Raw genomic sequence first — 17,621 nt, forward strand, 5'->3', positions numbered from 1 at the left:
TGTTTTCCTCCAGACAGCAGCTGCTGATAGTGGCAGTTTCCCACTCTGCCTCCAATCCGTAATCTAAGTGTTTCTCAGGATGTGAGCACAGATGTTGGCTGTGCCTGCTAACTTAGTACTTCCATTTCTCCTTGTTTCTGCTCCCATCCATCCAATTTATGTGTATGATGTCAAGTCATGGGGTTTAAGAAAACAAATCAAACATCCTGCCTAGAAAATGTGAGGAAAAAAACAGCAAATAGAAGAAGAAAATTCTGTGGAACTGTTGCAACAAGTGGATTGCAACTTAATGAAGCAAATCAATTAAAGCTTGATGTAGAATAACTTTAAAATCTACACGTTTGAAGACATTAATCTCTAAAACAGTAAAAGTAATTAGTTTGGCACTGTCACTGACAGTGAGTTGTGAGAGAAAAGGTTGAGCTACTCTGTCTAATGTATTGTAATAAATATATGCCCCTGAACTGCTGTGAAAACAAGACTGTCTGTTCATATGTTGGTCAGGAAAACACTAGACTTGTAAATTAACAACCTGGTGTATTGCCTTGATGAGCAAGACTTGTGGGGTTTGATTTGTTTTATTTTTTTCCTGTCATCTGGGACTCAGTCCCGGGTAACGAGTAATATCCTGAGCAAATACAGCCTGCAATAGTAATTACAGAACAGTTAATTGGAACCTGTTGCTGCCCGACCGCCTAAAAGCAGTGTTCCAGTCCTTCAGCAGCTCAACAGAAGTTGCTGATTTTTTCCAGTCCTTAAAATTGGATAGAACTCATGCAGGTACACTATGTATGAGAATGTATTTTTATTTCTGCTTCTGCTTTGCTTTGCTTTTACTACTGCTGCTCTTCTGCTAGCCATACAGATGCTCTGATTTAGAGGTATGCTAGAGGAGTATCTCCAAAAGAAAACATCAAAGATGATGTGAAAGGATTACTGCTTTTCTTCTACATCGTCTGGTGTTACCAGAATTCATTTGAGATTGTACTTGCTGTCAGGTAGGCACTTTCCAATGGAAAATAATATGCACTTTGGAGAGCTCAATGTTGAAGTCTAGACAAAAACATATATAAATTGCATTTAGAAAAGTAAAGGGAGGTACAGTTCTCTTTGAAGATGCGAGCTGATAAGTAACACATTGCTGTAGGCAGATATTGAAATGTACTTGGCTGGGCAGATCCAGTGCCATGCTGGGAAAGCAGGGCTGACTAGAAGTGTGTTCCCTTACCCACAAAGAGCAGCTGCTTCAGTTCAGCTGAACTGAAGCAGATGGCTGTGGAAGGTCATTACTTTTAGCTTAGATTTCACCAAGTTCTCCTGTGGAGCATCAGCTGCAGCTCCCCCTGCAGCCACAGGACTCTGTGTTCAAGGTACCTACCTCGTGTTTGGTCTGTGTGTTATCAGTTGTTCAAGTGGTACGTTTATTTCTTTAATATTGCAAAATTCTGTAAGAACTCGGGGGGGGGGGGGGGGGGGGGAATGAGGAAAATATTTTAAAACTATTCTAAATATATTCTGCCAAAAAAAGAAATAGAGCTGAGCATCAACAACCTTTTGGAAGAAAGATGTGCGGAAAGCAGTGCTTGGAGTACAGCTGGGCAGCTGCAGTTGGGAAGCAGGGAAGCACCCTGCAGGTGGCCCATTCCCATCTCCTGTTTCTCTCTTGCACGAGGACTGTGGAAAAGCTTCATGGTATTTTCCAGTTTAAGTCCTCAGCACCTTTGCCCCATTCTTTACAGCTTCACACAAGTGCTGTTATCAGATCAGCAGTTCTACCTGAGCAGAAAACGTGCCAAGAGGGGAAGGCCCAAGCTCGAGAAGGAAACGTTTGGCACACGATTTGGTTCACTGCTTTTTCGTTTTTCTAATTCCTACCATGATTTCACATAAGTCATTTTGTCTTTGCATGCTTCTCTCAGCTCTGATCTTTGCATGACTTTTCTTGGCTCCACAAACATGACTCAGTGGATTAACGACTGTTGCTGCTTCACCTCTCACCATGCCATAAATCAAAGGCCCTATAAAGACTGGGGAAAACGCAGCGAGACTGAGCTCAGCAGCTTGTAGCGGGCTGAGGGGATCCTTTGCCGGGTGCGCTGAGGTGAGTTACAGCTTGGTTTCACTCTGAGGCTTTGATGGTTGTTTTTTCCGATTTTGGTGCAGGAAAAAAAAAAAAGCTACCACGCGAAGGTTACCAGGCGAAGCTGCTAGATAACGAAATCTATTCAGAGCCGGAGCTACGGGGCAGGCTCGGGGCCAGCAGCAGCTCGCTACGGCTAACCGCCTGCCCGCCCTCCCGGCCTTCGCCCGCCCGCTGCCGTCCAGCACCTGGCTGCGCTCAGCTCCGCCCCGCCGCGCCCCCGGGGGCAGCGCCCGGCGCTCGTCGCGTGAGGGGCGGCCGCGCGGCCCGGCAGCCCTCGGGGCCCCGCCGGCGGAGCGACGGGCAGGCGAGTGCGAGGCGGCGAGGGGTCGCGCGGAGCTCGTGGGCCGCGGTGTGAGGGGGGCGGGGGGTGCGCGGGGCGGGCCCGTGCCCTGGCGGCGCGTGAGGTGCCGTGTTAGCGAGGTCGGAGCGCTGGAAGTTAATGTGTTCAACGCCGGCCGCTCGGGGATGGCTGCGCGCTGTTTACTTCCAGCGCTGAGACTTCTCTAACCCGGCTCCGTTCGGCTCCCGGCGTCAGACGGCTCGGAGCTGGCGGTAACTGCTCCCCTCGTGGGTTCTGCGGAGCTGGCTGAGGTTTGGGCTCCTTCGGTCTGCAGTAGAGAAAGATCCGGGGAGAGCAGCCTTCCAGCGCCTGAAGGGCGCCTGCAAGCAGCGACGGGAGCGACTTTTTTCGCGGTCTGGTAGTGGTGGGGCAAGAGGGGTTGGCTTAATGCTTAAAGAAGGCAGACTGGGGTTACATGTGAGGGAGAAGCTCTTCACTCAGAGGGCAGCGAGGCCCGGGCGTGGGCTGCCCAGAGCGGTGGGTGCCCCATCCCTGGAGGTGCCCGAGGCCAGGCTGGGCGGCCCTGGGAGCTGAGCTGAGCACAGCCCACGGCAGAGGTTGGGGCTGCAGGGCTATGGGTGCCCCCTGATCCAAGCTGTTTTGTGATTTGACTTTAGGAACACATTTGACTCGAGGAACACCATTTCTGTTCTGCTGAGTTTGCTGTTTTATTGAGTGGGGGTTGGAACTGGTTAAAATGCATGAAAACGTTGTGATGCGTTGCCTGATAGGCCCGTTTTCAGCCAGGTTTTTCTTTAAAGCAAAACTTAATAGAAAGTTGGCAGTGATTTTCTCTATTATACTTGTGAAAGTGTAGTTTGCTTGTTTTTTTTTTTTCAATGGCAGCTTAACGAGGATGGTTTAGTTTTGCGTTCTCAGTCCCTTAGAGGTCTGTAAGCTGCTGGAAAAATATTTCCTATATTTATTTTTGACAGGAAAGTCACCATTGTTCTGTTGATGTAATCTCATTAATGGCATTCAGGCACTAAATAATACTGAGCTCTCCTGGTCAGTCTAACTGTGTTTTTTCAACACATTTTCTTTGGCATTAGGCACTTATTTCAGAATCATGCAGTATACAGTCTTTTTTACCACATCAACGCATTTTTTCTTTTCTGAATCTCCTTTTTCTACTAATAGTCTTACAGTAAAAGATATGAGAGAGTTATAGGTGGAATCAGAGATTATCTTCAAGCTAAGATTGTTTTAAAAAGGCTTTTAAATGCCACCCCTCCTCACAGTAATGCCATTTTTGGTGAACTTGCTATGAGTCACATTGCGACCTGATTTTTATGTGGTGCTACAGGAGTTGTGCTGCAGTAGCATTACACAAGCTTCCGTCACTGTAACAAACCACGTCCTGAAAGCATTCACAATAAATTTGCCTCTCACAGTGACAGAACTAGTTTTAAACTAGTTGTCATGGGTGAAGAGTAGCTGTCACTGAATGGAGGAGTGCTGCAAAGCACATCAGCATGTGATTTCATGCAACATAAGGGATGTTTTGTTGTGTGTAGTTCAAAGGATGCTTGGTAAGAGTGCTGTATGTTACAGTGGTCTTCTAAAAGCTTAAGACTTCAGCTCAATTCAGTAGACTAATTAGTGATTTTTTCTTTCAGTTCTGTTATTCTCTTTCTCTCCAGTTCCCAAATCAGAGGACTGGTGTAGTTGATGGAGTGCAGCTGTTAGTTTGAGAGTTTAATACCAAGGATTTTGCTGTTTGTTTCTGAACATCTGCCTACAAATGACGTTTCAGGTTGTTGTTTGTGTGTGCTCTAAAACAGCTTCAAAGCAAAGAAATGCTGCACTCTAGTCCATTAGATGGCTGTTAGTTAAGGCACATCTTGTGTGTGTTTATAAGCATGCTTAATTCAAAATCTATTTAGTCAGAGAGGATAATTATCCCTTATTTAGCATTACAAAAATGAAGTCCTGTTCCATTGGTCTGGGCATGCTGTGCGCTGCTGAACAGCTGGTCACTGCGCCTGTTTCGCTTGCTTAATAAAACCCAACCACAAACCCTGGGTTCATGAACTTCCAGGAACAGGCTGTCCTTAAAGCTGTCACAGACGGAAGTTGCAGAAATTATTCATCCTAAAAACTCCTCTTTCTTGGAGGGAGTATGAAGCATCTGCACTAGGTAGATTTTACTCCTAGGGCTAGACCAGCTCCTTCCCTGTGGCTGAGTGAGGCTGTTTGATACAAATGACAGCCTGCTCTAGGTAAACAGCAAGCAGCCTTCTAAAGTGAAACTGACGTACCCAGAGTTGGTGTTCTTCTGTAAGAAAGAGGATGAGAAGAACATGTCTATATCTTGGAAACTTCCTTTAAAACAAAGTGGGTAAAATAACTTATACTGAGGATACTTTCCACATTTCCTCTTCTCCTTCCTAAGCTGTTTATGCTTTGGGGATAATAACATCATTTCTGAAGAATTTAGGATACTTGAGTGAAGGATTTTAAGACAGCACGTGAAGGTGCAGAATGAGTTGCTCAACTACACGTATGATTTTGTAGAGAATTCTTGATGTTGACCTTTGGAACTTTTCTTGAAAATATTTGAATTCTCTGATTTAGTTTTCAAATTCCTCTCTGTAAGAGTCATAAACGAAGTCTTCTCTTCTGAAATGAAAAAGCTGGAGTTCCTGCACAATGATTCAAGGAATTAAACAACAAGATGTAGGTGAAAATCCTGTCATAAGTTTCTTTTCAAGTTATAACACCTTATTGGCAGTGTTGCAATGAGGAAATGAATTAAAATGAGTTTATACCTGTTTTACTGCTGAAAAGCTTCAAAGTGGTATTCATCATGTGCAAGTAATGTATTCATAAGGGGGAAGGATCTTGTTCATTGTAACAGAGGGAGGGAAACATATTTATGGGGATCAACTTTGACTTAGGGCAACACAATTGCACTACCCAATGCTGCACTTCATGGTTTTAACTCTTGTTTGTCAAGTGAAAAGTGTAGTTGTAAGCAATGATAAATAGGGATTTTTGGCCTTTGTTTGCAACTGTTTTACTGTTGTAAATTTTGGGTGTACTCAAATATCCAAAATCAATAAGGTGTAAACTGCTGTTTCACATGAACTGTCTTTTCCTGTCAAGTCTAGGGCTCAATACCTCTCCTGCAAAAGTAGGCTAGCCCATGTGCCCTTGCTCAAAGTGCTGTAAAACTGTCTTGCTAACCATGATGTCTTGTAGCCCAGAGAGCCAAGAGAGGGGGTATGTCTGAGCTGTGCATATGCTGGTATACGTTAACATTAAAATACTAACACAGTTATTCATTTGTCTGGTGTTACAGTCAGCAGAATGGCACTTGGTATGTTTGCACAACTCACATTTGCTGTTTCAATGGTCTACAACACAAGATCCTACAACCTAGCAAGTTCTTTTCTTTTTTGAGACGTTAATCTCTTCAGGTGGTAATGTTACAGCAAATGTCTAGCTATGCTATAGGATCAGACGTGCTTTCCTGCTAAGATAAGGCGAAAAATATATTGTAATTTGTTAGAATTCATTTGCTTGTATGAAATTTTAATTTTTTGGCAGAGTCCGTGGTCAATCAGTTTGGAAATTTAGTGTTTTAGCTGCAACAAAAGTTTAGTGTTTTAATTAATCACAGAATCACTAAGGTTGGAAAAGACCTGTAACATCATCCAGTCCAACCATCCACCCATCACCAATGGTTCTCGCTAAACCATATCCTTCAACACAACATCCAAACATTCCTTGAACACCTCCAGGGTCGGTGACTCCACCACCTCCCTGGGCAGCCCATTCCAGTGCCTGACCACTCTTTCAGAGAAGTAGTATTTCCTAATATCCAGCCTGAATCTTCCCTGGCGCAGCTTGAAACCACTTCTTGCCTTGAAGACATATCTGGCCATATACATAAATAAAAACTGCCTTACGTCATTAACTGGTACCTTTCCTTATCTTGCAGCTTCCCATTTATTGAAAGATGTCACCATTTGGAGCAGCATTGTGCTGTTCCTGTCTCCGTCCTGGTGTATGGCTGCTGAAGCCAGGCATACAGAAGAAGAGCTTCCTTGGTTTGCACACAACAGCCAGGCATGCTGCCAAGGATTATTATGAAGTACTTGTGCTGGGTGGAGGCTCTGGTGGAATCGCCATGAGTGCTCGGATGAAGAGGAAAGTGGGGGCAGGAAATGTAGCTGTGGTTGAGCCAAGTAAGGTAAGTCTTCCTTATGCTGAAAGAGAAAGTATTTGATGTATGTGATCAGTTTGATCTGATTCTCATCCCTTTCCAGCCTCACTTACTGTGGAGAGGAAGCCAATGGAGTTGAATTTAGTAAGCTTGGCATGAGATTTTTTTTCTCCCATCACAGAGATGCATACATCCCTCCAACTTTGTCAGGCAAAACTCTTAGTTATTTGTATACTTTCTTTTGTTAAGAATAGAATGTTAATAGACATTGTCTCCTATTTGGAGAAATATGCCTTCATAATCAAGTGCAAATTGTTCTTAAATGTCTGTTAAAATATTTATTTCAGACTCATTACTATCAGCCTCTGTGGACACTGGTTGGTGCTGGCGCAAAGCAGCTGTCAGCTTCTGCACGTCCAACAGAAAAGGTGATGCCTGAAGGTGTTGAGTGGATTAAATCTCGTGTTACAGCATTGGATCCAGATAAGAACTGTGTCAGGCTGGACAATGATGTCAAGGTAATAATTTTAGAAGAATGTTATTCTGTGTCATGAGTTATCTGTCCACATGCAGATCCCCTTGGAACTGCCAATGGAGTAAGGCCTTTCCCAGCATCTAGGAGGCTAAGAAATTTGCCTAGGTCTTATAAGAAGTATTTGATTCTGAACTCTATTTCTAGTAATATTTGCAGATAACTGTATGAGAATGACTACAGCTTAAGACATCACCATCATCAGAAGTCTTTTCACTCTTTATAGAGAACTGAACACAAAAGATGGAATACCTTGCTCAAAATATCTAGTTTTATGTGTAGCAAAGCTTGTGTGTAACTTCTCATGCAATGAATATTATGAACAATTATAAAACAATAAATAATACTCAAACTTAATGCCAACTTTTCTAATGCCTGCCCTTATGAAACTATTGCTGTCAGATAATTTAAATTTGCTTTGATATAATACTTTGTTGTGTTCAGTTGTCTTATTTTTTGTCTAATTTTTTTTTTCCCCTTACTCAACAGATATCTTACAAGTACCTGATAATTGCCCTTGGGATTAGTCTGCATTATGAAAAGGTATTTATTTTTACAGTAATCATGTTTTTACTAGTTTTAATGGCATCGCTTGCCCTCATGATTCACTAAAGTAAATGGCTTTTTGTACACTTTTTCTACTTCAGGATACTGAACACTAATATGAAGTAAAGAATCAGAAGGCAGCCTAATGACTTAAGTACGTTCCTCCATAGATCTGTATGTAACAAGCCAAATTACCCTTAGGAAGCTCTTTTAAGGTAGCTTTGTGGCATTTTTGTGGCAACATCAGCTAACGAGACAGCAAGTTAAATCTGGACATAAATGCAATCTAATAATGTGAGTGAAATATGCTGGTAGTAGAGTGAGACATCTCTAACGTAAATGGAAACACACAGCAGTTAGTGAAGTATGTCCTGCAGAATCAATTTGATGCACTCTCTACCACCTCTTGAAGGATACACTTTAAAAGGAGCCAGCTGAGTTACATCTGTGCTTAATAGGCCCTGGGACCCTTCCCATCTCTGTTAGTTTTCCTGTATGCAGGAAGTATTAGTATAGTATCTGTTAGTATTCCTGTATGTATTCTATAATGGCACTTGAAGAAAGATGTTAGTGCTGTTGTATGGTGCAAAGATGATTGTAGCAGAGCACAGGAAGAGGAAAACTACAAAGGCTGGATGTTTGTGGAGTCTGACCCTGCTGACTTTAATGTGACCTGCATGTGATGTAGTAACTAATAATATATTTGAGTTTCTTTTTTAATAGCTCCCAAGGCACCCACAAAGCAGGAGTTAATTAACAAAAGTCACACCAGATGAAATTCAGCTGATGAGCACAGCAGAATGAAGAACAGCGCTGTGTTTTAGTGGTTTATCTCAGTCTCCATATAAATCTCTACAGTACAGCTTAAAAAAAAAAAAAAAAAAAAAAACAACTCAGTACTTGGAAATTCAGAATTTGGCACTGGAAGCCATGTAATACAGTCAGTTGCTATTACTGTGTAGTGAACTTAGTAAATAAAATTCAGTTATAGATTGGTATGGCATTAAACCCAAAGTGGCCAGTTTAAAAAGGTTGATTTCTCTTATTTGTCTTCACTAACAGCATAATTCCTGGTGTAGGCTGTAATGTCTCAAACACATTGCAATGTACATAATGTGACTCAGTTTCCTCTTAGAAGTTCTGCAAACTGTTACTTCAAAACAGAGACAACTGCTTTTCTCAAAAACAGATGCTCGAGCATAGCAGAAGTAGTGAGAAAAAAATTATTGGAGGCAGAACCAAAGCAGAGTATCTTTAAAAAATACTTCAGATATCTGAAACTGAGCACTGAAAATCCTTCTTCACCTTATGAATTTTTGTAATGCATTTTTAACGTGAGTTTTTTCCTTCTGATGATGCAGCAGTGACTTCTTGTTCTTACTCTGAATTTCATGCTTTGCTCTATACTGAACACTTACGGTATGGATGTTGCAGAACTGTCATTTCAGTAAATATTGCATCTATTAAGTCATCTACTAAGCTCTAATGGAAATACTGATTTGATTAGTAAACATATATTCAAAAATACCAACTAACATATGGACTTTTTTTTAACTGTGGGCCTCTTAAATTGTCTCGAGAAATCTCAAGTCTCCATTTAATACTCGATGATGAAGACAAAATTCCTGCTGTCTATATGTTAAACCTTAATTTTGTCTTCTTAGATCAAAGGCTTGCCTGAGGGTTTTCATCACCCTAAAATTGGTTCCAATTATTCAGTTCATACAGTAGAGAAAACATGGAAAGCCTTGCAAGATTTCAAGGAAGGAAATGCTATCTTCACTTTTCCAAACACTCCGGTGAAATGTGCAGGGGCTCCTCAGAAAATCATGTATTTATCTGAGGCCTACTGGAGGAAAGTAAGTATTCTGTTCACTCTTACAGTGGCTGTTCCCACAGTTGTAAGGAAGGTCTGTTCTAAGGGGTTTGTTGTATTTCTTTTATGACAAATAAAAACTGCATGAGATAGATAAATATGATTCAGAATTATTAAATGAAAATGATTGAGTTGCTTCTTCTGTTATTAATGTGTACTAAATGAAGCTAACTGAGTTATGCGTAAGTATCTTAGAAATTTCTGGAGTAACTTTCAGAATTCAGAATTTGTAAGGGACAAACTGCTTAACCTGCTTGGAGAAAACTACCAATACAAATGTTCTCAGCCTCATTTACAACTTAGGTGGAACACTAAAATCGCATTGGCTGAGTGTTCATTCTTGTTGCTTTAAGTAGTTAATACTGATGCGGATTGTCTTTCTGCTCATCTGAGAAGCGATTATCCTCACTCCTCCTGGCACAAAGTCTCAGTGACAGGAGAGGTTTTTGCTGGGCTGGGAAAGTGAATTTAGTGGAAACAGAAGACAGCTTCAAGTGAAAGTGTCAGACTTCATGCGTGCTTTAAATTTCATGAGCTGTCTACTGAGTGAATATCTGAATAATGCATAGAACTGATGGTTTCAGAGTGCTATGTAGTGCTAAGCTATTATATTTAACCTTTATACAGTATTGTTGTTCAGCTTATTGCAGCCACCTCTTCTCACTAGCAATCTGTGTGAAGCATCTTCAGTATCTCACTCTGAACGGATGAGGCATCGAAAATATCAAAGCACAAGGATGTATCTTGTCTAATGTGCTGTGAAATAGCTGTTTCTCAAGAGTTCTAATGTTAATGCTGCATTAAGCACCAAAATGCACTGATAGTTCTGTCAACTCTGGTAGTGTGCCATAATTCTCTTGTTTCTGCTAGCTTATCAGACTTAGTAATTTGATCTTTTCATGCAGACAGGAAAACGACCCAAAGCAAACATAATGTTCAACACTTCACTTGGTGTCATTTTTGGTGTTAAGAAATATGCTGACGCATTGCTTGAAATAATAGAGGAGAGGAACATTGCTGTTAACTATAAGTGCAACCTTGTTGAAGTTCGAGCAGACAAGCAGGAAGCTGTGTTTGAAAACCTGGATAAACCTGGAGAGACTGAAGTTCATCAGGTTAGGAGATTTAAGGTCTTGACTTCGATCCTTTCTCTTTGTATAGGCAGCAATGTAACTGCTGCATTATAACAACATAATTGCTGCTGCATTGTAAACTGCCATTTCATCCTTCTAGTACCATCCTCAATTTTCAAAGATGCAAAAGCTTGAAACTGAGGTAGTGAGAAGGGATGGGGAAAGTGGGGTGGAGGTAACAAACCATGCCTGGAGCTCTGTGGACCTTGTTAATGTAACTTGGAAATGTCTCAGGCTATATGGGAGAAAGCAAATTGCTATTATGGCAGCTTACATGGTTTATATATGGCAGCTAATGAGGTTTCTGTTAATAAAGAACTTGGAGCAGATGCACCTCAAATTTAAGAGCAAATTTTCACTCTATATGCTTGTTTTAAAACAAAAACAAACAAACAAAATCATACTGTTCTTATATCCTAACATCAATATAGCATGATCTGTTCTTATTAATTAGTCATTTAGTTCTTTTTCTTTCTGTCTAGTATGAAATGCTTCATGTCACACCCCCAATGGGGCCACCTGATGTACTTATCAACAGCCCTGTCTCTGATGAAGTTGGCTGGGTAGATGTAAATAAGGAAACTCTACAACATAAAAAGTATCCTAATATTTTTGGTATTGGAGATTGCACCAACCTTCCAACATCAAGAACTGCTGCAGCTGTAGGTAAAGGTGTATGTGTGTTTGTTTATGTAATGGAAAGCGTAGCAGTGACAGTAAGCTTTCAAACAAGACGTTGCTTAGTTTGTTACTCTTGAGGTCTTAACTCCATTTTTTTCCCCCCATCTTTCAGGAAGACTTCATTTCCTTGGTCTAACTAACTAGCTAGTGATTATACTGATGCCATCAATCCTTCATTTTCTTATTCCAAATGCTTAGCAGTTGGACTAGTTCTATTTTATGTGTTCTCAGAATGGTGTAAAATGAAGTTGTCACTGAATTCTGGAAGAATGCAAGGGTAGCAAGTCTTTCTGCTCTGTCTTAGAAGCTGATACATGTGTCAGCTGATAAGTTACTGCTGAAGACTTGTGTGTGTTCTGTACTTGTAGCCACAGGGTCCAATATGAAAATACTCCAGGTATATGATATCATAACTAAAAATAAAAAGATAAATCTGAGGGTGAAAAAAAAAAAAAGGCTGTATAGTATATTATTAGTCTAACAAGAGGAATGATATAGGCAACTATTGCGTTAGTCTGGAACTTCCCTTGCAGCATTAAAAATGAAAGAGAGCAAGCAAAACTTCCGTGCTGGAGTCTTAAGTGTTTGGGAAGACCAAAAAAGTGTAACTTAGCATAGGAGAATAGATACAGGCTAAAAACATGCAGTTCAAGTTCTGCCAAACCTTTCCATATTGGAAGCAATGAGGCCAAAGCATCATTTCAAATATGATTTCCTTCCCCCAACCCCTCCCCAGTCTTGGACTGTAAAGTTCCCAAGCTGATTTGACACAAGTTCAGTTACAGCTGAATTATCCAACGTACACTGTTACTATTGTTTGCTCCAGTAATGACGGTAATTGCTGTCTAAAGCAAAGTCTTACTATATGTATATATAGATATATTAAAAAAATATAAAGTATTTATATTTTTCTATTTCCTCTTATGTAGCTGCCCAATCTGGAGTGCTTGATAAAACTATTTCCCTGGTAATGAAGAACCAGTCACCAACTAAAAAGGTACCTACAGATCTTGTTTTAGTGGCAATGTTATACACAGGAAGTTCTGCCAAGACAAGCTGTTAAACTACATGAACTGAAGATAGAAAGGGCTTTGTGTCAGCAATGGAGGTGTTAAATAGCTTCTTACTGTATATCGTATACTGTATATAATAATAATTTTAATAAGCAATTGTAGTACTACTATAGTACTCATTAAAATAGCACAATTATATACAATTTCTTCAGAAACTTCTATTTAAATCTTTATGAGTTAAAAGAAGTTGGAAGGCTGATTAGGTTGGGTTCTTCAAGGTGGATTTTTACTGTAGGCTACTATAACCTCTACTCCAAGAAAACCCTCACATACTTTACATATCTGTGCTATGTGCATTGTCTCCCCTGTACAGAAAGCTATCTTTTAAGGAGTTAAGTTTTTGTACTACAGAAGCTCTTAGGCCTGTGACTTTGTTCAAACTTCTCTTTGAGATCCAGTTCTCATTTTATGCATGGCTTCTCAGTTAATATTCCTGGAGTACTCACCTGAGTTTCAGTCCATACTGCTGTGATCCCCTGCAAATTCTTACAACTATATTTGAGATAGTTTATATGCTGTCTGTTAACAGACTAGCTCTCATTCTCTGCTATTGTCACCTATTCTATTGGTCACAGTAATAGCCAGCAATTAATGACACAAAGCCCTTTAGGCAGTAGTTGAGGTTGACTCCAAGCACTGTTAAAATGCCAATCTATGATCTGCAACTGAAAGAAAATGGCTTAGTTATGATCACTGACCCAAATTGGCAGCGTTTTAAACTTAATATTATTAACACTATAAATGCAGAAACCTAGAAACTTATTTTGAAATAAGAATGTTAATCATATAGCTTGCAATACTTCAGCATTTAGCCTTTAATCAGAATAATGAGAAGGGTGTATTCTTTGTTGTAGTATGATGGATATACTTCCTGCCCACTAGTAACAAGCTATAACAAGGTGATTCTAGCAGAATTTGACTACAATGCTCAGCCTTTGGAGACCTTTCCCATTGACCAAAGTAAACAGAGGACAACAATGTACCATATGAAAGCTGATATGATGCCCTTTCTCTATTGGAATGCGTTACTCAAGTAAGTATTTTAAGTCAGGGCAGGCATAGCTGCTGTGATTTTTTTCAAGGCAAAGCCAGGTATCTGTTCTGGCTTACAATTCTTCATAAGAACAGAAGTTGTTGAACTTATCCTGCAAATCTGGCAACTGACGTGTATGTTTAGTCATGACTAAGTCCTCAACTTGTTGAGTGTTCTGGGTGCTTTGCCACGAATAGGATTTTGTGCTAGAATATTTCACTTTATACCTCTAGCACTCCACCTTAGTAAATGAAAATATCATATGAAAGTAAAAAAAAAAAAAAATTAAAAAAATCCTTCCTCATGCTGTGATAACGTGTGCAGATAAATGTCTTTGACTTGATGAAGCAACTCTTCCTTTCCAGGGGATACTGGGGAGGACCAGCTCCTATCAGAAAGCTGATGCATCTAGGCTTGAAGTAAACGTTGGTTCTCAGCTCAAGTTCTTGAAGAAATAAGACTGGCCTCGTGCTGGATGAGTATGTATACTTCCTTTTGGACACCTCCTCAATAGACAAACTTCTTAAATCAAATTTTTGTCCCAAACTTTAGCTTTCTACCTCCTAGGGATTAAGCCTTACTACTTTCTTCTGTGTGATCCGAGGCCTTGCATTAATTCTGTACGTAGATAGCAGTTTCAACTCAAGTATGAGCTTCCTTCAGCTGCAAGCTACTACTGAAACTTCCTACAGTAATCAATGCCCTTAAATCAGTTTTGTATGTGAGGAATTTTCTGTGACTGTACATCAAATTCCTTGCTTCCAAGATCTAAACGTGCACTTAATAAAATAATTAAATGCTAGTAAAACATCCTGACCAGCTCTTGTTCTGATTTTTGAAATGCCTACTCCATACTAATTTCTTCAGAAAGAAGTATACTTCCTACTGAACTGTGGAAGGATTATAGAACTCAGAGCAGGTTAGTAAAGGGAAACAGCTGGCAGCTTTCCCATTGCTATTAACATCAGATGAAGCCCTAACACTTTCTCTCAGACATGACTTGAAAGCAGTTGCATTATTCAGCTTTTCTCACACCTGGCTTTTTTGTAAAAGCCTCATCAGTTTTCTAGGTGAAAAGCTTTGTGTTTGATGTATAGTTATAGTGAACAATGGTGTAATGAATGCATATTAGCAGAGTTGTGCCACCTAACATCAGTTCTGTTATGTGCTTTACTATTATAATTTAAGTACATGCAAGTACAGAAGACTAGATGGTGATGGCTTAAAGCACATGAGGTCAGCTACTAGGCTCAAGCACAAATTAAGATGACAGCTTAGGGGGAAATGCTTTTTAATGACCGTATGTAACTCAGTTTTAGGAGAAAACTCAATGAAGCCAAATTCAGGAGTTGAGTCTTCACAGAAGCTGGAACTTCAATGGCAGTCAGGTAGACAGCACAGAGCAAACAGGAGTCATCTTCAGTCACAAGAATCAGTAGAAGCTTATTTCTAAACAGAAAAATACATACGTTTTAAGTTACAGCTTCATGCTTTTTCAACATAGCCTTTAAAAGGTTTGCCCTGGAATTCCAATTAGAAGCATGAAGACGTACCTGCATGTTAAGTAATTCTTCAATCTTATTTTGGATCTCTCCATACACCTCATTAAACAGTTCTTCCTTGGATTTTGTTCCATTCAAGTGCACTTAAAATAAGAATGTAAAATGAGAGCTATAATAGAATTATGCTTCTCTAACCCTGTCAGATTCTAATTTGAAGAGCATGCATTTGCCTTACTGGAAAAAACATACTCTATCCAACAGTTTCAGGTAGTGTGTGTATATCTCCTAGACTTTAAAAAGCTTTTTCTTTAACAGCCTTATAAAAGTGCTTCAGTTACTAAAGACTTACCCACGTCAACACCAAGATCTTCCATTATCTTCCTGTGCTTTACATACATAGGCCAAACGTGGCCATCAAACAATCCAGGTGGATCAGGTACAGTGTAATTCCTTGAACTATAAATTAACACAGTGTTATTCAAGAGTAGTCTAATTAAAGTTCAGGCAAGTTATGTAATGTACACTACGTTTTTCTAATCTTGAATTTCATTGTGTATATTCTTGTATTTCATTCAGTGTAGTTTTAACCTTATCAACAGTGCTACCACCAGCAAGCAGAGGTGCTAAAAAAAAAAAATTGATGTGCAATGGTTTGTAGTGTGCAAGATGCAAAAATGATTCCTAAATGACTGATAGTGGTATTCACGAATAGTCTTCTGCTGCAGGTTTAGGAGACGCTTGGGTGAAATAGTTGTCTGTCCACAATAGCCTGATTAAAAACCTGTAGGGTTTGATTGCTGGAAGGAACTCTGGTTTTTCAACATAGTAACTACATTAATGATTTGCCTATCAAAGGAAGAAAAAAAAAAAGCTTTAAGGAGAAACCAAGTCTTGAGCTGCTGAAGGTGTTACTGGGCTCACAGAGGAATTTACAAAGAAACTCACCTTCTTCTCCTTTTACACTCCTCATATGGAATGGAAAGAAAGTAGCGATGGTTGAATACATCAATCAGGGGCCTGAAAGAGATGTGTGCTGAGTTACAGCTTGCCTGTACCAAGGAACAGAAAGGGAAAACTACGCCTGTCTCTTCTGGCTGGCGCGTACTTCAGGCCTGTGACACCTGAACTCCCATCAGTCAATATTGGCACCTTTGGTATTATGTAAAGTCACAATCAAAATACATGAAGTCGTACTGCATGTACCTGTAGGTGTAAAGCAGGAAGCCCTCGATAATAAGGATGTGGATCACTTCATCTCCTCCCTCCCTGTCTGGTGAGATCTGGGCATCCAGCGTGTTGTTGATCCCATGGGAGCGTTCAAACTTGACCGGGTTCTTTATCCAAGCATTTATGGTACTCATCATCGCCTCCATATCTAACGCGCTGATCACTGAGACAGAATGCTATCGTTAGCCAGTAACTGGGCACCAGCTGGTATCACTCAGCACCAAGAAGGATCACAGTGTTAAGTTGGAGCTACGCTGTTCAATAATGCTGGGGAGAGACCTTACCATCGTACTGCTTAAAGCCATCTTCAACTTCTATTTCATCTTGAGGCTGAAACAGCAATAAGAAAAAACCGCTTGGTCGGGGCAGCTGCTGGGATCGGCACCGTCACAAAGCAGAAACGCAGAGCGGAATTTGGAGGGCGCCCCAGCCCTGCAGCAGTCCCTGCGCGCAGATAACGGGCGCCGGGAACGAGGGACGATAACGCAGCCGCCGTTCCGACCGCCCAGCCGGCCGCGAACACACTCACCTTGAAGAAGTCGTCCTGGTGCACCACGCTGCAGTTGGGCAGGGCCTGCATCAGCCTGCGGGTGAGGGTGGTCTTGCCCCCGTTGGTGACCCTGGGAGGGAGCGCGGGCCGTCACCGCCGGGCCGGGGCGGCGCCCCTCGGGCCACGTGCGCGCGGCCGCCCGCGGAGCCAGGCGGCGCCTTCCAACCCCCGCCCGCCGCACCCCGCGCACTGCGGCACGAGGGAGCGCCCCGCCCGCCGCGCTCACCCGCCGATGCCGATGATGATGTTCATGGCGCGGCCGACAGCCGCCCGGCCCGACTCCTACAGCCCGTTCCGGGTGGAGGGGGGGTAGGAAAGGAGGACGGGGACGGGGACTCGGGGTCGCCGGTAGCGGCCGCCTACGTGCCTGAGCCGGGACCCGGGGAGGAGAGGGGCGGGGGAGAGAGAGAGAGGAGATGAAAGGGGAGAAGCCCAACGTCAACTGCCGGGCAGCGCCATGGCCGGAGGAGCAGGGAGCAGCAGGGCCGGTGCGCGCCGCGCCGGAGCGCTCCGCAAAGGGAGGCCGGCACCCGCTGCATGGGGCTTCCCTGCGCTGCTGCGCGCCTATTGGGCGGCCGCCGCCCCGCCGCGACCAATGGCGAGCTCGCGACGCCGTGCGCCTGGCGCCCATTGGGTAGGGCGAGCTCGCCTCGCGTCCGATAGGGCCGCAGCGCTGCAGCTGGGTGGCGCTTATTGGCCGTCGAGCCGAGGGTGGGCGTCGCCACGGCGGCGGCGCTACCGCGCCCGGGAGGCGGGGGGGGGGGAAATCGAGCCGCGCGGCGCCGCGCGGAGGCGCAGCGTTGCGGCGTTGAGG

The 17,621-nt window shown here is 42.3% G+C and overlaps 2 protein-coding genes across 7 annotated transcripts; one reads left to right on the forward strand and one right to left on the reverse strand.

Moving 5' to 3' along the window:
* Positions 1 to 1,575: 1,575 nt before the first annotated feature.
* SQOR (sulfide quinone oxidoreductase) lies at positions 1,576 to 14,338 on the forward strand. 6 transcript variants are annotated; one of them, XM_090148931.1, is made up of 10 exons: positions 1,576 to 2,101; positions 6,430 to 6,681; positions 7,002 to 7,172; positions 7,676 to 7,729; positions 9,397 to 9,591; positions 10,514 to 10,723; positions 11,224 to 11,407; positions 12,352 to 12,419; positions 13,350 to 13,528; positions 13,894 to 14,338. In XM_090148931.1, the coding sequence occupies exons 2-10, from the start codon at positions 6,448 to 6,450 to the stop codon at positions 13,949 to 13,951; spliced, it is 1,353 nt and encodes a 450-aa protein (XP_090005057.1). In that variant the 5' UTR covers positions 1,576 to 2,101; positions 6,430 to 6,447; the 3' UTR covers positions 13,952 to 14,338. The 6 variants fall into 6 exon arrangements, with proteins under 6 accessions (XP_090005057.1, XP_031443513.1, XP_031443514.1 ...); XM_031587653.2 differs by lacking the exon at positions 1,576 to 2,101 and adding an exon at positions 2,332 to 2,447; XM_031587654.2 differs by lacking the exon at positions 1,576 to 2,101 and adding an exon at positions 2,554 to 2,734.
* Positions 14,339 to 14,802: 464 nt separating this feature from the next.
* On the reverse strand, positions 14,803 to 17,341 carry LOC116225330 (nicotinamide riboside kinase 2-like). Its single transcript, XM_031587655.2, has 8 exons — positions 17,034 to 17,341; positions 16,787 to 16,877; positions 16,542 to 16,587; positions 16,234 to 16,420; positions 15,976 to 16,047; positions 15,380 to 15,486; positions 15,082 to 15,173; positions 14,803 to 14,977 (listed from the first exon to the last, which is right to left on the reverse strand). The coding sequence occupies exons 1-8, from the start codon at positions 17,057 to 17,059 to the stop codon at positions 14,972 to 14,974; spliced, it is 627 nt and encodes a 208-aa protein (XP_031443515.1). The 5' UTR covers positions 17,060 to 17,341; the 3' UTR covers positions 14,803 to 14,971.
* Positions 17,342 to 17,621: the final 280 nt, after the last annotated feature.

The sequence above is a fragment of the Phasianus colchicus genome, chromosome 12, assembly GCF_987193195.1.
Source record: "Phasianus colchicus chromosome 12, bPhaCol1.hap1.1, whole genome shotgun sequence".
NCBI lineage: Eukaryota > Metazoa > Chordata > Aves > Galliformes > Phasianidae > Phasianus > Phasianus colchicus.